This window comes from Phlebotomus argentipes, unplaced genomic scaffold (genome assembly GCF_947086385.1).
Source record: "Phlebotomus argentipes unplaced genomic scaffold, Phlebotomus argentipes genome assembly contig_15, whole genome shotgun sequence".
In the NCBI taxonomy this organism is placed as follows: Eukaryota; Metazoa; Arthropoda; class Insecta; order Diptera; family Psychodidae; genus Phlebotomus; species Phlebotomus argentipes.
In genome coordinates, this window is record NW_026776181.1 from 13,476,089 (window position 1) to 13,498,726 (window position 22,638).

Here is a 22,638-nt window from a genome sequence, read left to right on the forward strand (position 1 = left end):
GCAAATCTGACAGCTGGACCATCACTCATCGACTACTCATCGATTTCATATGATTCGATTTATTTGGATATCAAATGGTAACGATTTTTTTTATTTTTCCTTCAGATAAGGAATTATGTGGTCAATGAACCATTTCTGGGTGAATTGCAGATGATTTCCTTCGCATTCGACAAACACAAGTGGCATGGATCGCAGTCCCAGACGATCCTGCAGATAAATTCGACTCTGCTTGAGAGGAAGGATTTCCTTGTCGCTTCCCGGAGCGTAGAAACCGAACCACTGAGACTCCACGGGCTGCACAATGGTGTCATTCAGGAATTTCACCATCACGAATCGCTTCAACCTCTGAAGATTGTCTATATAATCTCGATTGATCTCTCTCTCATTGTTGATGTCAGAGAGGAAACTGCTTCCTGCTCGATAGGCATCCTCATTGAGCGGATCGTGCCAGTAAGTTGCCTGCACGAGGAGATTCTGAACCCATCTGCAAGGAAAGTGCGTGAGAATTGCATGTGCATGTGCATATGAGGGAGAATTCTGCTCACTTTTCATAGGCTGCGTAGTTGAGGAGCTTCCGGAAGTACTCACAAGTCTTCCAGCTCAGAGATGGACAATTGGGCAGACCAAAAACTCCCTGATGCTGACCCCCGAGACTGATAAGGTTCCTTATCTTGGCCGAAGGGCATCTTTGAGCTAGGGCTCTCCTGAAATCAGTAATAAAATTCAATTCAGTCACGAACAATAAGATTGTGATGAAAAACTCACAAGAATTGTCCTCCTTGAGAGAAGCCGATGGCATGAAAACCATCGGCAAATTGGGGATCATTACTCAGACTTTTGCACACTTCCTCAACCTGTAAAGTACACAATTGCGCAAAGATCAATATTCAAAACGTTCAAAACCAAAAACGCATTCAAGTGAATCTCACTTTCACTGAACTTCTGTCCTGACTTTCGCACTTTGTCTGGGCACAATTAATCAATAACAAAAAATTACCTGTTTGTTTGGATGAACAAAAAAGCCACTTTCGTAGTCGTCAACCAGAGATTTCCCTATTTTAAGGCTGGTCACGCGAATCCCGGGGATTTCTGCCTCAATCAACTTCTTAATGCTGCCCAGACTGAATGGGAAGCAGCAAGAATCTCCCTGGAGAACAGTGTGTTGATTAGAAGGGATTTTCCAGCGGAAATACTCTTCTTACCATCCCGTGCCACATCACAATAGGCAGGAAGTCTGTCTGTGAAGCACTTTCATTCTGGGAGAGAGCAAGATTCACCGGAAAAACCGTGAAAATAGAGAGAAAAGCGAGAACACCTCCGGACAGCGCCATTGTTTACCAAAAACTACTCTTTGTCACTCTGAGTGGGGATAATTTGTAAATTTGAGGTTATTGCTTAATCAATTAAGCTCTCATCCAGTGCGGCGTGAAGTTCTCAGATGAAATACACACAAAATACTCCTGATTTATTTATTCATATTCCAAAGTGAAATACATGCTGGCGACACTCCTCGTCAGGAGATCATTCAATTGAAAATCCTCCCGTGACGACGAGCGCTGAATGATCAGCTGCAAGTAAATTCGCTAATGCCAATACATTGGTGGTATTTTATAATTAAGAGACTTCTATTTATTTGCTGAATGAAAAATTAAATTATATCTTAAGACAGAAAATCTTATCATTCCCCTTTTCACTTCACCGTGTTTTCTCCATCAGCAGCGATTCACACAAAATAAGATCTTGGCGATGGGAATGTTGGTGTATTCAAACAAATTTTTTTTTTCTTAAGTATGTTGAGTCAAATATTGTAAATCAGAGAAAAGGAATTTCACCCACGCTTCTAATTTTTATATCCTTCTGTTGATTCTTCCCTTATATATGTGTTGCTGTCAATAAAATTAATCCATCGCGGCTCCCATTCTGCACTCTTCACCGTCGCTGAGTTAATTAGAGCCGCCCGTTTGTTGCTGGTACACTTCAATCGTGTCACCCTCCTCCATTTCCAGGGTGTTAGGGGTGTCGTTCTCGTTTATGGGCTGTCCGTCGAAGCGGAATCTGACTACTTGCATAGACAGACCCTGAAAGCGAAAATCAAAACACGAATTAGATGAGTGCAAAATTGGTGGAAACACAGTCAACTCACCGCCCTATCGCAGTAGGCATTCATGAGCTTCCTCAGGGGTGTGTGCTTCTTAATCTTGAACTGCACCACTGCGTTGTCCTGCCCTAGCACCTTGAGATTGATGTGCTCGGACTCGCCCATCTTGTTATCCTGTCACGAAAAAAGCAAAACAAACAAGTCAGTCACTTGATAAAACACTAGATTTCACGAGGAGTCCGGGAATCTCAATGGAGAAACATAACCTCACTTCACCAGGGACTCCGCCCCCGGCACCCCACTCTATTGCCACTTCGCTCACACACTCAATGCACCCCAAACGACTTGCTTCCTTCATCACATCACTCCAAATCACCTCCCATTGGCACAGAGTGTGGCAAATCCGTGGAAAATAGTGCGAAATTTCTGCAGTTGACCAATGATGTCTCGAAAGCCGCTTAGCGGCGTTCCGGACAAGCCAATTCGGTCGATAAAATTCACGGGGAAAATGCGGCGAAACTCACCTTCTTCTCATCGCCCATTTTTGCCTAATTTGTTGAGGATTTGTTGGAGAATGAAATTTGGCTGGAAATAGCTCAATTGGCAGCAAAAAATCCGATCAAACACACACTTTATCGTGAACGACACACGCTCTTCGCTTGAAGGAAAGAACAATATGGCTGCGGTTTAGCAATCTCACTGCCGCCAGGGTTGCCATATGCGACGAAACTCACAGCAAATGTCTGGATAACATTTGAATCCGACAGCAGCGCCAACAGCGAAGATATGATTCTCGATAACACAATTCTCAACACACTTTAATAGCAGTAAAAATTGAAGAAAAAAAAAGACGACAATCGTAGTGTAGAAACATTTTATTTTGAACAAATTACACAAAGAGTATAATTTCATCTACATATCTAACATTATGTATTACAGTGTAATATATAAAGTTTTTTTTTCAATTAATATTCAATAGATACATTTAGTTGTATTATATATGTAAATTTTCTTTTTGTTTTTATTCATCCATTAGATAAACTGTAAAAAAATCATCACATTATTCAATTTTTTTCATCATTTTCTTTTTATCTTTGAGACTAATGAAAAATGTACACTCACTTTCAATCGTCTACAAGTCATCTCTCACTAAATTCTCAATACTAATTCTGTAACATATGAAATATCATTTTTTTCTGGTTTTAAAGAGACAATATAAAAAATAGACTACATGTACGTATGAAATTGTTCTTCTTCTGCATTGATAAGTTAGATAAACTTTCTAGAGAAAAACTCAGGAGTATTTCATACCACTTGCCAGGGTTTGGGGGTGTGGAGGGGGATACTCTGGAATGCTGGTGTAAGAGTATTTATCGACATTTTTCATCATCTCGTCCATTCTTAAAATCCATTATGTAAGAAAGCAGTTAAGCAGACATGTATGATATTTCTTGTCATATTGATTAATTACTCTTTATTATTATATTTCCTTGTATTACTTGCAGAATGTTTCACTTAAAATTAAGTTAGAAATTCTCACAGAATTCTATAAACTCTCTTTTCTTGTCTTCACGTTTTTATTATATAAAATGAAGGAGAAGAACTTAGCAATCTTGAAATAATTGTATTCATCATGTACTTGTAGCGCCAGAAGCCAAATACAGTTTTTTGGGCGTCTATCAATTAACTTTCCTATTTTTATAGATCATCTTTTAATTCTATGTAAGGTATCTTTATTATGGATGCAATATTTTTCTCTTTATCTGCCATATTAAGGTTATCTTCTTCAAGAGTGTCTCTTCGTCACATTTTATTCACCAACGTTGAATGTTGAGTGTTTGTGTTTTTTTTTTGTTTTTGTTGAGAAAAAGTTTAAAAACAGTACAATCTTATTGAGAAATCGGAGTCCTCTTTATATTTGCCTATCCTTCATCCTTTTCTGTGTTCTCTCTCGCACACGCCATCGTCAATCTCTTTTCGTTTCTTTTTCATTTTGTACTGAAGGTGGGAAACTTCTTGTATAATGATCAATTGGTAGATTCATTCATCATTTTTTTTAAGTTCTACATGAGAGAGAATTCCTGTAAAAGTCTCCAAGGAGCACCTAAGCCATTTGGACAGAGCGCTAAGCCAGCACCTCTTAACCTCACTTATGCTGCGCGCCTTATCCTAAGCGTCGGTAGAAGGAATTTCACACTTGAATTTACTCATCTGTAACGTTTCGTGTCCGGGTTTTCTCCAAGAAAAAACGTCAAGTGTAAAAGTTTTTCATGTTTCACATGTTCCTCTGTTCTATAAAGATAATACTGTATATTGTATTAACACTATAAGATAAAAAAATAATTTACTTATATACAATTTATATGTATTAAAATATTCTATTGTGGCTTTAAGAGCTCTCACACTACCCTCCTCCTTTTGCTCCGTCTCATTTTTCATATATAGAAAAAGCTGGATTATTGCAATGTCTCCAATTATCCAACAACAGAAAATCTATTTCATGTTCAATTTACACACCTTTATAAAATTCCTTTCACTTTCGTCCATGTCAAAAGGTACCCTTTTATTAATGTGTATAAAAATAGAAATATGATTTTTCTCCACCTTTTACACTCTGACAAAGGAAGTGGATAAAAATAAAGGTTGCAGAAGAAAGTATAGGTAAAAAGACACAAGAAGTGGTTCACGTTTAGCTATTGAAAAATGTCTAAAATCCATTTAGATTTGTGAGGAAATTCGTGATTCAATTATCTTTCCAATTCTAGTTTTAAACTCTAGTATTTAATTAGTATTCCATGTCTAAGATGGTGTTGCACATTTAGCTTCTTTACTTAATACTTTCTTTAATTACACTGATAAGGATTATTTTTTTTGTTCACTTTGAATTTTATACTGCTTGAGATGTGTACTATTTTATGGTGTATTTAACTTTTCAATTACACTCACCAGATTATGTTTAAGAATGTTTATTCTGTATCTCTATCTAAAATACGTATATTTTCATCTTTTTTTTCTCTCTTTCTCGTCGACAACCAAATCACGGGAAAAGGTGAACGGCAAAACGAAAGAAAAAGCAGAGAACAAATAAAACAGGAGAGTAAATAAAAATAAAACAAGAATATATTATTTAAATTGGTGTGTATAACAATCATTCATGAGTTCTTCTTTTCTTAGACTTTTTAACATCCACTTTTAATTGTATAAAATGATTTATAAAAAAGTAACAAATTATTTTACACTCTAAACCTATACTTTTTTTCACTTTTATAATAAAATCTAGAAAGTATTTATATTCACACTTTTTTTTCCTTTCTTTCTTTCTTACTTTATGTGATCCTCAATGTTCTATGTCTCAGGCTAATATTTACACACTTGCACTGAAAGTAAAATAGTGTTTGGTTTTCCTTTCGAAAAGAAACTGTAATCAAATAATTCACTTGAATAATTTTGGTATTCTCTTTACCTTTATACATTATGCTACCGATTTTACTATCATTATCTCAAAGTTAAAAGGACTTTTTATTACATTTATTATATATAATCTATTATTATTAATAATATTTCTTTACATGCATTGAATGCGAATTTTGCAGGTGAAATCGACATTTACTCTTAATTACTATATATTCTTGCGCTCGAATTTGCTGAGAGCAATTCTCATAGAATTTCCAGTTCAAGTGGGAGGATAATTTTATGCAAATCTATTAGCATGAATATCCTCCTGAATATGTTCAATTTGTCAAACATTTCATTATACATTCAAAATGAATTGAACTCAACTGTGAAAATTACTCTCGATTTTATTCCGAATTGGTCGCAATTTGCAAAAATAGAAGAAAAAGGGAAGGATAAAAAGTACAAAACATAGAAAGTAGAATTGCTCCACTGATATAATGTTCCTCCGATATGAGGTCATGAAATATTTCTCAACACTTTATCTCTTTTCTCTCATTTTTATTTAATAAAAAGTACAAAATGAAGCCAGCGAAGGAGGAGTGCATGGAATCGTTCTTTGGGTGCAGAAAAGCTAGTTTAACAAAAAATTATTCGTGAAAAAAAGGAGATAAAAAATATATTAGTCTTTCTATAACGCAATTATCTAATTATTTATGTTATCATTAGAAAATAATGCGTATTTTCACTATACAATAATTATTTTCTGCAATGCATATGCAATGTGATACAATTCTGAAGTGTTTCACTTCCATTTTCAATGTTTACGGCAGGTACTGCTTAATAAAAATTTCTACCACAAAAGGTACATGTTTCTTCTAGTATGTACTTCAATTAGCTTTATTATAGTGATTACTCTCAATGCTAAAGTAAATTGATAAATTTTAAATGAGGTTGGACAGAAAGGAAGGTCTATTTGTTGTCTTTTTGCTCTAAATATGATTTCTTGGTAGCTTTATCCAACAGAATAGAATTAGTTGAAAAACATTGTAGATAAATAAATAATGAACTTCACGGGAAATATTCAGATTATATGCAGAAAGTTGTATGGGTTTTTGACTCTTTTTCTCCACCTCTCATTAGCACCTTTTATACAGTTTTTTTTTAATATAAAATTTTGTGTTCGTCAATATCATTTGATTTTTCCTCTTTTACATGCTTTATCCCACTATTTTTTTCACATCATAAAGCCTAGAATAATTTAAATGTTGTCCTTATTTACGTTTAAAACAACTTTTTACATGTTTTTCACATCTCACTGTAATATTACTTTATTGTTTTTTACTGATATGCAAATTTAGTTTTATCTTTTCTTTGTTTTTTTTTTCTTTATTAACTAAATATTATAGTTGTTTTTTTTCTTCCTCTTCTTCTTTATAGAATAAGCCGACTAGATAGTATTGAATACTTCACGTGATTTATTTGTTATCAATTTTCTTCAACTATATCATCAAAACTCTTTCGTATTTTCAAAATAAAAAATAAAATATCTTCAGTGTTATAATGGACGACATTGAGTTTGGAAAACAATTATTACATACAAAAAAAGTAAATTTATAATTTAAAAAAAAACAATAAAAAAGATTTCATTTTCAAAAAAAGTGGTAACAAATAGTAAAAAATTATGTCTACATAATTTATCATCTTATGATCTTGTAGCATTTTTCTTCATATAATCTACAATGAAACGATTGTGTTATATTCTGCTATTATCATCTGTTATATGAAATGTCTACAATAGGTTTTATAAACAGGTCTTACATGCTCTTGCTAAAATATATCCTAATATACTTTTTAATATGTAATGTCTTCTCTAAAAGAATATAGTCCTATGTATTTCTTCTCATCTTATGTCTCATTATTTCTGTATAATCGTATTCAATACGAAGCAAGTGAAAAAATAAAGTATAAACTATCTTAAAAGTTGCCGTAAAGGTAAAATCCATCTTTACAGTGTTTTTTTTTCTTGTTTGTTTCTTGCTTGTTAATTCTCTTCACCACTCGTGGTTTGTAAGACTCAAAACTGTGTGTTTTTTTATTAACCTTCATTCGCAATCTTGTTTTCAACATTATACTTTTTGTTAGAAGTTTTCTGGAGACGGCAAAATTTCCATGTCTTATAACAGTGTTTCTATATCTTCTCGGTCACATTTTGGTTGTTTTCTTTTTTGTCCTTAATATTTTGTTGTCCATAAAAATTCCTTTACACCACTGTTTCTCGTACAAAATTATTTCATTTATATTTTAGTAATTATGTAAATAAAATTATTTACAATAGTTTATCAATTTGCATTTCTAATTGCATGTAATGTAGATTATAATGATACATTTTGGTGGGTGACTCTTTTCTTCTTAAATTTCTCTTGTCTATTGTGTAGCTCTACTACACAGTATCGTCTCATTTCTTTTGATAAATTCATGGTAATAAGAAGACCGAAAAAAAACATAGGAAACTCAAATCAACAGACAAATCCTATGACATATTTTCTTCACCATTCTTTCTCTCAGATGCTTTGCAACATCGCGAAAAAGAAACCATCGATATCTTTCCATGATTCTCGCGTATTACCCTGTGTAGTGTATTTTCTAAGTAGTACAATTTCTCTTCCTTCCACATCTAATCAATTCGAGTCGCTAGACAGAAGAGAAATTATCCATATCATCCCCAGTCGATAACAAGTGCTCCTTTCAGGTGAGTTAAAAGTATCCTTCAAGCAATCGCGAATGATTGCCAACGCCTCATTTATGTACACAATATATATTCATGTATTCCTCAATAAAAAAGTACAAAACATAGTGTAGAAAAATAAATTATGTGGCAACCGATCTTGTGTGTCTCAATGTACATTGTCTAGTTTGCGACTAGGAGATGCTGATACGGACCTGCATTGCTGTAGAAGGAGTTGAGGCCGTCGAGGAGTTTGGCGCTGTCGCTGGTGCCGGGGGAGCCACCCTCGGCTCCCTGGCCGGACGCGGAGCCGCTGCCGGGCGCCGTTGGGGCGTCTGCGGAGAGTCCGGCGGACGGACTGCCGCTGAGTCCGCCACCCATGACGCCCTGCTGACCGCTGGATAAGCCGCCGCTGCCATAGAAGTTGTGCGGCTCCTGGTACGAATTGAACTTACTCATGGGCGAGGAGTACATGTCCTGCGGCGGGGCGCCGAAGTGCCCAGAGTCGCCGAAGACGCTACGCGGCCCCCCGAATTGCGGATACATGCCCATGTTGAGGTTCTGGAAGAAGTACGGGTCGTTGCCGAGTCCGAGCGTGAGCGGATTCGGCGAGATGGAGCGCGATGGCGATGCCGGTCCGATGGGGCCCAGGTGATTTCCGTTGGAGTTGCCATTGTGGTTATGCGAGTGGTGCAATTGCTGCTGCATAGCTCGCTGCTTGATGTAGTTGGAGAACTCCGTGGGCGACATCCTGCACGGGAATTGCCTTTCGGGGAGAGAAAGAAGGTGAACTTTTGACTCAACACTTTCACAACAATTTCAATTCACACCAAAACACCCTTCAAGACCATTGGAAATCCATTCTAGCGATTCTAGCACATCCCTGAAGTCGATAAAGTAAGTAAAGGGATTAAAGTAGGGATTTCTCAAAGTAAATTATTCGCTACCAACGTTAATTCTAATTAGGATAAAGAACCAACTTGATAATGCACACCAGATAACAGAGGATTATCTGACACTCTGCTAACATCCCTGGAGATAAGAGTTTAAAAATAAGTCCCCAATATCGCTCTATTTATAGAAATGGATTCTGCCAGAATAATGTACTCAACGCCAGTACAGAATTAGAGACAATTCTATAGATGTTTCCATTCGCTTCGGGCTCTCAGTGACTCGTAGGACATGCATTTTTAAAGGGCACATGGTGTGTCCTTTAATGTGTGTAAAAATAAGAGAATAAGGGCGCAGCATTTTTGCCAGGAATCGATTGAGTGCGTGTTGAGTATTCTGGGAATTGTTCAAGTCTAATTTGGGAAGCAGACCAATTTATGTAATTGAATAATCTTGCTAATTCCCACAGTTTCGTGATAGAGGAAAATAGCAAATATACCAGTCAATTAATATCATTTCGTTCCCTTGATAGATATTCAATTACCACGACTATTTTTGCCGCGTCCGTTCCCACAATTCACGGTGTATTGTTGCAAACCGTGAAATTGCCCATAAAGATGATCTTCTTGGAAAGGAAAGATGAGGATTTCCTCTCCGCTGGGAAAAATGCTGCACATAGTGCGTCTGGCTCACCTGTTTGCTCTCTTGGAGCTGGTCTTCAACTTGGTGCTGCCAAATTTGGTCTGAGCGAATGTGGCCGTGGTGAAGGTGAGCGGTGCCTGGGTGCGTGGCAGGAATGAGGGGGCACCGGTGCCGGGTGCTGGACTGGTTGTCAGAGCACCATTCTTGAATGTTGGACTCCCAGTGGACGTGAGAGGCGATCCATTGGGTGTTGTCTTTGGACTTATGCTGAGAGCGCCGAAGCTCGAGTTGACCGCATCGATTGGCCGGAAGCATTGCGCCTCTGGATTGAATGTTTTCGTGACTTCGCGATCAGCCGAGGAGGAGTCCTCGTGGTGTTCACTGGCCTCCGAGAAGAGGATCTGCAGAGAGTGGCTGAATGTGAGTGAAATTCTATCGTGCTGCAGACTTTTCACACTCACCTTGATGGCTCCTTTCTCGCCGATCCGGTAGGACACCTCTCCGGGATCGACCCAGACCGCCAATTCGGATGGAAGATTCTCGAGGATGTCATTGATGGGGACACCACTCTCCCTGGCCGCCCGGTCGAGGACAGCATCGGTCGGGTCTCCGGTTTTCAGGCAACGAAATGCAGAGCCCTGCAACAGAAATCCACCAGTCAATCAGCATGATCCAGCCAGGAGGCGTCAGGCTGAAATAGTCACCTTGAAGGGTTTCTCCGGATACCAGTGACCTTGAAATTTGTCCTTGAGCGCCTTCTCAAGCTCCTCTCCGAATAAATTCACACGGCGACGTGGTAATTTGTTGTACAGGTAGGATATGACAAAATTGAGTGCAACTTGGATTTCTATATGCATCTTTTGTCGTCAGCAACTTGCAAAACACGGGTGGGTGGGTAATACAATCACAAGCAGATGTTCTGCCAATTTCACAATTGATTCCGCCACAGCAATCGTATACGATCACCTTGTCTGGATTTGGTCTGGAAGTAAGCATGAGAGACACAATTGATCAATAAAATGTATATATCCGAGGATATTTGAAGTTTTCTCAGTGTATATAAGAGATTTCGTGATTTTTTTTTAAATACTTCTTCAAAATTCTATTTTCCTCTTTTATTTGCACTCACATTGGTTGGCAAAAATACACCAAGATCAACTACAAGCTGCGTTTTATTGCTCAATTATAGTTACGATTTGAATTGGATGGACTAAATTGAGCAATAAAGTTTGCAGTGAAATCTGATAGATTTCCCGGCAGGAATTAATTAAATCGCATTGAGATTTGTAGGCTACATTGCATAGTGATCGCATGCAATTAGATGGGTTTTTTTTCGTCAAACAGAAATAGATGGAAGTTGCAGGAGAGATTTGGAAGGGGAGTTAGATTGGCGAGTTGCAAAATAAATCAATGAAACAAACAAATATTCATCCTGCATTACTTGGACACCATTCAAGAAGTCAACTCATGCTATTCATCTATCTATGTATCGCAAACTAGGTCACGTAATGCTGTACTGAAAACTCCTCTCTCAGTCACAACTCAGCACAGATTCGTCCCCGATACCATATGAATTTCCCCAACGCGAGAGCATTCTAACATAAATCCAATTTGGGGAACTTTGCAATTCAGGAAAATTCTTCTCCTTCTACAATTTCTGTTCATTTGCATATAAGTATAGTTTGAAACACGCCGTTGCCCTATTGATTTCGCGGCTTTACATAAAAATGCCAATGTTGACTTTATGGAAAGATGACACGTGATTAAAGAGAGAGGAAAAAACCTCCTGACGAGTCATGTGACTAAAAGTCAGTTTGACGAGTGTTTTGCAGGAAAGAGAGCAACATAAGCAATATGAAACGTGACCTAATATTCTGTTAGCCACTTCACAAAATAGTATTTATAGAGACATTCAATAGCGAAAGGAGCATTCAAAGGGAATAGAAAATTATTGCCACTCAAGTGGAAACCCGGATAATCCTACCCAGCTTTAATGAGGAAAATCAATACAACATCTGCTTCAAAACGGCGAGTGCTGCAAAATTGCTCTCTTATGAGTGTTATTGTAAAATTATATTTCCGTCTTCAATTTAATTTGGGTTCTCATCTCTTCCTGTGATGACTGTGGCTATGTACATGACATTTAATTCAACTGCCCGCACTGTTTGTGGACTAATTTGTGTGAAATTTGTTCAATCACGCCTCAAGTCCATATTGATTTAAATGAATCAACAAAAAACATTATGCGAATGCATATGCCATTTATCACTAAATTAATGCTTCTATTTGTGAGATTTAATTGGAAATGTGTCCTGAAGGTAATTATATGTTATTGCAGTAAAAAACTTACTTTATGGTAAATATATATAATTTAATTTGTGCACATCATGTTGCGAAATTGTCAAATCAACTGTTTCCTTTCAGTGCTACGATAAGCGCACTGCAGAAATCTATAGAGTATTTAAATTTCCCAATGGCTCAGAGAACTTTTTATTACATTCGCAGATAGTTTCATTAAATCACTCCCTTGTGTCTGTATTAGAGAATTCCTAGAAGCGCCGAGGAGTGCCCAACAGCCGAAATATCATTGAATTTGGCCACTGTGTTTTGATTATGATGAAATAATTTTAGACTTGTTATCGATTTCCCCTTGAAAAGGTAATCACTCTCTTCGAGGGAAGCGCGATGTCAAATTTTCGCGTGTAGGAAATGTATATTTGGTTCCTATTGACTCATTCATTGAGGTAAATTTAATTTTATGTAAAAGTCAATTAGCTCCCGCCACAAATGCCAGAATGTACATTTTCTTGCGTATATCAGGTATTTTTCCCACTTATCTACAACATTTGTAAATCACTGTCTCGCATTTTCACAAAGTATACAAGCACGGACTTTATCAATTATGCTGTCTTCCCCTTCAGCAGAAAAAAACACATTATCAGTCACCATTGAAAATGTGTGGTTTCAAGTATTACATAGGAATGTTTTGAATGTATACTGCGCAGCTTGAGAAAACCTGGTGACTTATTTTCTTATCACGTATATGTATGATAAAGTAATTATCATTTCGCGTGATCCAGGTACTTAAAAAACAAAACGATAAAAGCGCGACGTCATGTAAAGTTGTGAAGGTAATAAGATTCACTCATATATACTCGTTTCGCGGACTAAAAGGAGAGGCCTCGTATAATCCCTCTAAAGGACCTTTTCTTTTTAAATTCCTCCAAGCCTAATTGTGTTTTATAATTGAATGTTTTCCATGGGGCGGGCGTAGGATGTGGCAAAAAGACCATCGAGAAGAGCGAAATAAATACAATTTGCCCAAAGTGAAAAATAAATTAACACAATCCATCGATTCTTGTTTGAATATCAACAACAATTTGAGACATTTCATGCCAAAGTGGACTATTAGCGAGGAGTTATTTTGAGAATGTGCTAATCTAAAAATAATTTATGAAACACTTTCAGAGATTGAGACTTCTCTCACGAATTGTAAAATGTTTGGCAATGATTGCTGCAAATTAATTTTACTGGCGAATACTTTTTTCCTTGTTTTCCTTTTCTCATGCCCCTCGGCTTTGATCCTGAGACGAAGAAAAAGACCCCCCAAAAAAAGTGACCTTTCTGCCCATTTTACTCAATCAGTTGAATTTTCCCAGAACACGACGTTTCACACAAAAAAGAATTACCGTCTTATCTGTGAAAACTCACTTTCGATGCTTCAGTGTAACTTTCTGGGAAAATCCCCACATAAGAAAATCCCTTTTTTGCAAAAATAACTTTAAAGCATTTCACATTACAGGCAGAAATTTCAGTAAAAATCCTCTTAGGTTGGTTCGATAAAATCCAATTTTTGTGCAACCCAAATAAATTTTCTCCTCTTCAACGCATGATATTTTCTTCAGTTTCACTTTCGTCACCTCACATGACTAACAACTTTGCTGTTGGACATATTTCTTACCGTCACGGAGATAAAAAAAAAACGCACGAAAAAACGTCTCAATGAAACAACAAAATAAATAAAATCGTCTTCGCTGTTTCCAAGCGATCTTCCTCATTTCGCATTACTTTTCAATCACGCTCAGACACGATATTTATTATACAACTCGGAAAATTTTCACCACAAATTAACCCGTCGAGGATAATACAAATGAGCCAATATGACAAATTACAATCACACCACCGCACTCACACTGGAAATGGTGTTAAAACGAGATATGGCGGAGGTTATAAATGGAAATCACCGCTTAATTATACAATTGGTGGCACATTATACAATGAAGTGTTTCGAGCTAAGATAAAAATTGAATTTATACTGTAAACAGTACGATACTCTTCAATTATCACTTTTGGCCTCAATGTGATAATAAAAACTTGTAGGAGGTGCAAATTCACTTAATGACACACTTTATATTCATGAATATTGATTTACATAGAATGCGCTCTGTTCGCTATACATATCATAAGACATAACAACAATAGACTGATATGGTGATGCAATGAGGCTCGTCTCCGTGGTCTGAGGAGAGATTTATTCGCCAAATCTCAAGATCGCGGTAAATTATTGTGAGAAATATTGCAGTGTTGTCTTTATTATTATCACGCGATTTCCTTCTGTTGTGCCGCTCAATTTTATGTGATGTATTTCCTAATCTCATTTCCTCCCAGCGGAAATCTCTGAGACGATTGTATTTGTAAATACAAAACGACACTTTACCTCTAACTTGTCAATTCGTATCGAGATGGAGATTTATGGATGGAATCTTTATCTGATATCGAAAAGAACACAACGTGACTTAACTTTGGGTCACGCGAAATTTTGATAAGTTGAGTAATTTGAGAAAAGTACAGAGAACGAGTCACTATGATTTTCTTTCCAAAAATTCTTATCTCAACTGAATATGGTGTTCTTCCAATATGATGTATTTAAGACGATCTCAATCTTATGAAATTGTATGATTCACTTCAGTGACTATTTCTCAAAGTCTCTTATCTCTGACAAAGATTACAAATTACAAAGTATTTCAAATGGCATGAAAATATTGTGAAATTGCCCAATAAAGACTTGGATATATAAATTTGCACTTGGATTTACTCAATATTGTTTATCACAGTCTGAGAATATTGTCGGGAAAAATCGAACAAAAAATTCTACCCACGTTCACACGTGAAGTATTTCCCCACGCAAATTTTCACGAGTATTCTGTGGGAAAAATTCACAAAAACTTCCAAAGTCAAATAAATCTTATCATGAAATCCCTCGCGCGAGGAGTATATTATCATTTGGAGATGGTGGAAAAAGAAAGATTCCTGGCTGTATTAGAAAATATTGCAGCCGAGAAGAGGAGGCAGATTAATCAGAAAATAGGGCGGAAAATTTTAAAGAGGCACCACACAGCCCCATGATGGATGGCGGGTGAAGTTTCTACCCTAAGAGCGAACTGGTTCACAATAGCAAATGGGTGAAAAATCAATAAAATCTGGGGCAGTGCTCTAGAAATGACACAACACCGCTGCAGTTCGGTGTGTATGATACTGGGTGGCACAGCTCTGCTCACACGTACATGGAAAATGCGGGGAAAGCGCATCGGGTTTTTGGGCCATGTCGGAAAACTCAGCTGACTGCAGCTATTTTCACTCCCTGGGAGCCTCTCTTTGCCCAAAAAGCAAAGTACGACAACTAATGAGGGACTTTTCCTCAATTCCACACTCTGTGCAATTTCCCAACATCAAATACTGTGACAGTGAAACTCTTGAAAGTATTTGTTCTTCATGCCGTAGAGAGAATTCCAGGAAAACTTTCATGTAAAGTAAATTCAATTCAAACAAAAGTGATTTTCTCCCAACGGAAACCCATAAAGTATTTCCCAGTGTCAATATATGAACATGTTCTAAAGCGATAAAATGAAAATTGTTGGATACAAATTGCTAAATAAATTCTTTATGAAGATTGTAGCTGCACTAAGAGGATAATAGTGCATTAAAATGCGGCATTTGTGTACTTTTTTCCGCATCTGTTCTTATGCAAGTTTAAGAGATTTGTCTGCTAATCTCACACAGATATGCTTACAGCTTGGCCTAATAAGCAGAATAAACTCCAATTTGGCGTTTCAAATTCACAAATTAACGCTTCGCGTAATCCCCAAAAGAGCCGTGTTTGAGCATCCTCGCTCCAGTCGAGGTCAGAAGCGTTTCCTCCTCGAGAAGATCTATTTTTTGTCAACACCTTTATATCCACTCTGAGCCAGTATAATTACTTATGGAAAATTAGTGGAGATGCGTTAATGACTCTTGAGGACATGCAGTACAACAGCAAATAAATCTGACTCACAACATCTTGCGAAACAGCAAAAATATTCCCTCGAGATTTCACCTTATGGAAAATCTGGTCGGAATGGTGCAGTACACGAGGAGGTGAATTTGTCGGTGAAAATTATTTGCTCATGACATTGGGTTGTGCCACTGGGCACAAAAGTGATTCTACGTGACGACTTGTTGTCAATAAAAGTGCACAAAGTGCTCTTTTCTCGCCGTACATTCACGGTATATATAGCAAAATATTTTGGCACTACCAGAAACAATTTTGCAGAGAGAAAAAGCCACTGCAGCAAAGTATTTTCAATTGAAGGCTTTTTCCTCCAACTCTGTTGTCGGAATGGGAAGCTTTTTTGGGCATAGAGTTCTACCTAGAGAGTGGTTACGTCTATGAATAATTGAGAGTAGATATAAATTTCCTGCTTCTTCACACGTACAGGCCTTTTCCACTCTCTCCACTTCACCTGTGCCACAGTAAAAAGTCACACTATATATCCACATCCACCTGAAATCGTAGCACAAATGTATGAGAAATATTACATAAGTGGCGAAATTTCAACACACACTGATAAAGACGCATTGCTACATTTTCTGAGGGGAGGAAAAATGTTTAATTGTGTCATTTATTAAATTGTCGTAGAACCAGTACATGGCAGAATGAGAAGGAAGGAAAAAAGTGAGAGACACACGACAACTCCACTAATCTCGTGAAATGTTCTAGTCAAGGCTACAAATTTTCTATATAGAGTTACCCAACGACGTGCCAGCAATCATATAATGTCATATAGAAGAAAAAAAGCATACCACAATGATAAACAGCATTCAAATTGTAAACTCTATCAAATTTCCATTGAAGACAAATTGGACGCATAATGTCACATTAACCATTATCCCAGTTACGGACACAAAAGACCGCAAAACAGCTGAATAATAATTATACTTTTTCATTCAGCAGATAAACGCGCGAGTGTCAGTATTTCGGAGCACCTTCGCTTCTGCTAATTTGGTGTAACTTTGGTAGGTGAGACAAGCGCTGACATACGTGATCGCGACAACAATTGATATTTCCTCGAAAATATTGATATTAATGAAATTTCTTTTAGCACTGTTCCGCTTATGGGGATTTTAGTGCACTAAATGTCCAAAATCGCCCTAGAAAATCCATTATCAGTCTGGGTTGTGACTCTAAATCAAGGTGAAAAGCGTATCTAATGTAGGAAATATCACTGATGGATTCACGATTAGAGCCAAGCCAAAGATTAGTGATAGTGCAAATGTTCAATAGTCGTAAATTTCACGATAATCGTAAAATACTTGTGAAGTAGGGAAAATCTCAATGTGAGTAATCTAAAATATTTAACAAGTGATAAGTGGCATCAGAATTTGCATTAAATTTTCACAAAGCGCCCAGCGAAAGGAGAGTTTTGAGACTTTTATTAATTAAACCGTGCTTGTTTGCCAAACATGACGCGTATTGATTTTTAGTCCGGTTCTTAAGGCTGGTCAATGTAAACACGTTAATAATTTTGAGTCTTGGCTAATAAATTATTAAAGGCAAATTAAATTGTGTTTTCCCCATAAGGAGAGACATGCCAAACACGAAAATATTTATTTATACAATTTCCTGTGCAAACATCGCAAAATGGAGCCTCTGAAAAATGCCTGTGAGATAAGTCATTAATGTGGCCGAAGAGGAAAACCCCGCAAATTTTAGCACTTTAGAAAATCAGAAAATTATAGAGCAGAACTTTCGGCGATGTTCTGACGCAGAAGCACGCGTCACTGTCTCGAATAGTCAGAAAAAATTGCCCACATTCAAATTAAATATTTTTGCACGGTGTGCTGTAACTGATGGAAAATTTATATTTAAATTATGTTGATAAATGTGTGTGATGGAGGGACAATCCCAAAAATGGGAGCATTGTCACGCAAAAGTGTAACAGCCTTGAGGAATTGGTATTATTTTGTCATATTTCATTAAACACTTTGCGCGTAGTACGACGCGAGAAACATGGCTGATATTTGCTCCTCACATTAGTCCCGATTACGTAAAAACATCAGATAAAAACGACAATCTCATTGAACAGCACTTTATCGATATATAGTAAAACTGCGTTGTGAATTAAAATAGTGCGTATTATTTTGACGAATTGTGTGCTGCAAACTTTCCTTTCCAAAGTCCGCGAAATCTGCGAAAAATGGCTGTTATTGCTCGACAACTCTTCTTTCATGCCGTGAAGAATGTGCAGAGAAAAAATATTCCACAAATTCTTTGTCTCTTAGAAATTTTATGACGACAGAAAAATATATATTACGCTAAAATACAAGACGTTGATTATCATCTATTTTTGTGTACACACAAATATCTCGACCACAAGTAAAACTGTCGAGAAATGTGTAAGACGCTCATTTCTTAGCTCTTATATATTTCCCTGGCTCAAATATAATGTACAGCGATTCCTCTCAACAGCCATTTTTTCCCTCTGCTTCTACACGGGGATTTGAGCAAAAATTAGAAAACACTACCGTTTTATTTCACTTATGTGACACGACACAGACCATTTGCGAATGTTGACGAAGAACCACCAAAAATGTTGGTGTGCAAATTCGCTACACGCTTTTTTTCCTCCACTTCTCTAGTCCTACGCGACTGCACGAGTTTTCTCAACTCCATCCCAATTGCGTCATATATTGTCGTAAACAATTCATAATAATAAACACATCTCCTATGAAATATATGGATACGAATTTGGTGGAAGCCAGCGAAGGTGCGCGATCGTGAGGAAAAGTACAGAAATGCGTGTTTGGGAGAAACAAGGGGCCAAAAATGACCATGGAAATGGTGTATTTTTGGGCTGAATTCAATCCCATTAGAAGTAAACAAATGGCTGGTGCGGGATTAACAGAAGTAAAGGCGCCAAATTATAGGATATGCAGAACTTTCATGGGAAATTGTGTAGCATGTGAAGTGTGGGAAGTGACTTTGAACTTAAATTAATATTCAGAGTCTTTGGGGAGCTACACATATCAATTTTCCCGCAGAACTTCAATAATTGATTAGATGTGTGTTAAGGAATAGTTGTGAAGATTCAGAGCTAGTGAAACCACTTGTCCTCCAGTTCAAAATATTTCCTGTAAACTTCAGACAGGCATGCTAACCACATGAACATCTAGCGCTTTTGCATATGGGACGACTCTATACCATTGAAAATATCAGCGAAACCGAGTCGTCTAACATCTCGACTGAATAGGACAACATTATGTAATATGAAGACCATATGATATCGTTTGAAAGAGGTTTCAAGAACGTGAGGAACTATTTTTGTGCTGAAACACACACAGTCGACAAATCATACAGAGCCAGTCTCAATTGGAATTGTAATAATTCGGTGTGCAAACAGGCGCGAGCTGACTTTGAGTGTTGGCGCCTGAGGAAAAATGTGAAACACCTTCAAGTTCAATTGATGTGGAAGAAAGAGGCATGTTTAGTGAATTATTACCATTTTGCACCAATAAAAGCGAATACGAGCGCGCGTGCATCCACCCAGCGAGTGTTGCTATTCCATTGAGAAATTATTTTGCGAGTCTTCACCATCAATTAATTATAGCTCAGGCGTCTCCATTGACCTCTACGGCACTTGGAAATGCTCTTCCACATGAAAATCATAATTCGTTCAATGCACCGCTCCGTCACATGTCACGCCAGAGCGACTGAAGCCCCCAGTCACTCCCCCCGCACGCTCCCCTGAGGGAGGGGGGTGAAGGGGTGCGAGGGCTGGGGGAGTTTAATTTAAATTCATAGATCCAGATGAAGACAAAATACTTGGGGATCAGCAATGCTTCACTGTCCGCTGCACTGCTTGCATTTTTGTTTGCAATTCAGTTCACCTTCAAGTCACCCCCACGCTCATTGCACCCTCTGACCCCGAGGGTGAAAAACACTCCTCGAACTCTCCCCTCACACCACCCTTCATTGCATCTAATGTGCATCCACAGTCGCGAAGCTATCCACGATAGTTGGCGAAGAATAATTCCTTCACTGAGAGAAAATGCAGAAAATTCAGATAGCAATTGACTCTATTAGTCGTTCATTGCCTGCATTGTTTGCAACTTATATTCCATCTCTAGTGCTTAATATGTTATTGTTTCCCACTCTGATGCTTTTGCCCTGAAAAGGCGCACAATGGAAAGGGACTGGAATTTCTCTTAAGATGGAATAAAAGATTCAAAAGCTCCTTTTGACCTTGGCGAGAGGTAAGCTCTGTCCAGGACTCACTTTCCTCCTCTCAGTCAGGAGAAGATTGACGTCATAAGTTATTCAGGTCACGAAGTACGCATATGCCAAATTTCAGCCCTTATCCGGACCCCAGAGATCTTGACCGGATTTGAGCCATTAAGTGCTTAAAAACGTAAACCTTGACTCAAATCGACTTTTTCTCGCAGTGCATCTCTCATGCTTGCCTGATTATTCCCCACAGTCGCAATTGAAGGTGTATTTTTGTCCACCGAAACATGGCAATTCAATTATGGTAATATCCCATGTGAAAACAAATTGATAAAACAAATCAATTTGTGGAGAAAATTGCCTGAGATGAGGCAACATCGCGGTGGCTGTGTGGGTGCATGAAAAAAAAGCTGTCCTCTCAAGTGGCATGAATGCGACGGAAATCTATGGAGGAACATTGACAAAAATTACCGCACATTTTATCAGTCATTCAGCAATTATCTTTTCCGGTACATTATGAACACAGAGTCTATCGTAGTTGTAAACTATCACATCTACTATCATGAACTAATTCACGTACGTGTCACTAAAATAGCATCCAAAGCGCGAGCATCCGATGGAAAAGCCCGTTTGTACTTGAGATATTATTTGCTTCAATTGTTAAGATATGGACGCTTGCAAGATTTCATGATATTGAATTGTTGCCCGTAGTGAAAATAAACACGAAAAAAGTGACGACATAGAGGCAAATAAAATGAAAACTGTGCACACATATTGAATTCAATGTCACTGTGAATAATTACACTTTTTTTCGTGCGAGGAGGGAAGAAGAAGAAGAGGAGAAAAAAGAAACATTTAATTTGATTAAGAGTCGAGAAAAATGTCACGCTCGGATAGCCCAAGATAATATTTCGAGATTTGCCCTTGAACTGATATCTGAAATAAAATAAAAATCCCCATCGCGCAGTTACACTATATCGGCGAATTTCTTCTCGTTTTACCAACATCAAAAGTCAATGAGTATGGAAATCAATTAGCTAAATATTGTGTGCGGTTTACAGAGGCGAAACTTATCGCGGGCATAGCCATTAGGTTTGGTGCGAAGCACAATTAAGAGAGTTTGCAAGCGAGATAAAAATACAAAACTATTGTAAACGAGTTAATTGAAAAGAACTAACCTATTGATTTTCAGTTGAACAATGCATTCAAATTTAGCACAAGTCGAAATGAGTGAGTCTTCTCAATCACGATTCTCTTATATTCCACTGTATATATTTTTGTGTTATTACTTACAATTTGTATTTATTGTTCTTACGATAAATCAGTTCGTTCTGCTTTCAACATAAATTAACACTTTCTCGCCCAATTGGGTTTGCAGCTTCAGCCAATCTTCTCTTAGTCAGAATTTTAGATTTCTTATCTTTATGCTGTTTATCTTTATGTACTCTTAAATGTGTTTTTAGTGGTATTTTTTTAGTTAGAGATTTTTTTCCTTGCTCCTCCTTTATATATATACTTTCGCAAATATTACAACAGAATTATAAAAGTAGAAAAATACAAAAAACACTTTCGATTACGCGTATTTTACACCCTTCATTCAATTTAATCATAAAAAAATGAAACGTCGAAAATCCTCTAAATTCACTACTTTTTATCTCGAATTATTTTTATACTTTCTTACTTTAATTATGTATTATTTTCTTGGAATTCCTTATTTTATCTCATAACACACACTTTGCTTTTACTCTTCTTAACTCTGGCGGATTTCGGCTCAACACTTTTTTTTAATCGTCGTTGGCGATGAGAATTTAAACTGAGATGGTGTCAATTTTTTTCTTCTTCTTCTCTCAACTTTTTGGAAGAAATCAAATCAAAGTTATACTTTGGTCACAATAATGATAAGAGAAAGGAAAGAAAACGCGAATTTCTCCCGTGCAGATTCTCAACCGCGAACAACCGGAGAATTGAAGAAGTGAGGAAAATGTGAACTTGACGCAACTGACTTTAGTGTTGGATATTTGAACTGGAATATTTGCTCTATTGTGGGTAACTTCTCCAAAATTTATAATGAACTTGTAAGTAGTAAGAGCTCTGCGTGCGTTATATTCGGTCGGTTGACGGTACAGTATTGCGATGAACTCCCATGTCGATACCCGCTTTTAATCTCACGAACACGAGCACGAGCGCCTCTCGGTCAGCTTTTCGTTCGCCGACTGGCTAGCTGTCTCACTCGCGCGCGCGCGTTTTCCCGCTTTCGCCATCCCGCTCGCTTTTCACCCATGCTCGCCATATCGTTCGCCCTGCACGACCGTACTACCACTACACATAGTGATGTGTCTATTTACG

The 22,638-nt window shown here is 37.5% G+C and overlaps 3 protein-coding genes across 4 annotated transcripts; all 3 read right to left on the reverse strand.

Annotated features, from left to right (window-relative positions):
* Positions 1-43: 43 nt before the first annotated feature.
* Positions 44-1,489, reverse strand: LOC132263198 (palmitoyl-protein thioesterase 1). The gene is made up of 5 exons (XM_059762848.1): positions 1,203-1,489; positions 998-1,147; positions 766-854; positions 546-704; positions 44-484 (listed from the first exon to the last, which is right to left on the reverse strand). Exons 1-5 carry the CDS (start codon positions 1,329-1,331, stop codon positions 91-93), a joined length of 921 nt encoding a protein of 306 aa, XP_059618831.1. The 5' UTR covers positions 1,332-1,489; the 3' UTR covers positions 44-90.
* A 115-nt stretch (positions 1,490-1,604) lies between these two features.
* Positions 1,605-2,791, reverse strand: LOC132263199 (small ubiquitin-related modifier 3). The gene is made up of 3 exons (XM_059762849.1): positions 2,623-2,791; positions 2,144-2,272; positions 1,605-2,078 (listed from the first exon to the last, which is right to left on the reverse strand). The coding sequence occupies exons 1-3, from the start codon at positions 2,638-2,640 to the stop codon at positions 1,944-1,946; spliced, it is 282 nt and encodes a 93-aa protein (XP_059618832.1). The 5' UTR covers positions 2,641-2,791; the 3' UTR covers positions 1,605-1,943.
* Positions 2,792-2,955: 164 nt separating this feature from the next.
* On the reverse strand, positions 2,956-22,433 carry LOC132263194 (protein Tob1-like). 2 transcript variants are annotated; one of them, XM_059762840.1, is made up of 5 exons: positions 21,586-22,433; positions 10,457-10,734; positions 10,214-10,390; positions 9,804-10,153; positions 2,956-8,985 (listed from the first exon to the last, which is right to left on the reverse strand). In XM_059762840.1, exons 2-5 carry the CDS (start codon positions 10,607-10,609, stop codon positions 8,403-8,405), a joined length of 1,263 nt encoding a protein of 420 aa, XP_059618823.1. In that variant the 5' UTR covers positions 10,610-10,734; positions 21,586-22,433; the 3' UTR covers positions 2,956-8,402. The 2 variants fall into 2 exon arrangements, with proteins under 2 accessions (XP_059618823.1, XP_059618824.1); XM_059762841.1 differs by having other exon boundaries at positions 21,471-22,433.
* Positions 22,434-22,638: the final 205 nt, after the last annotated feature.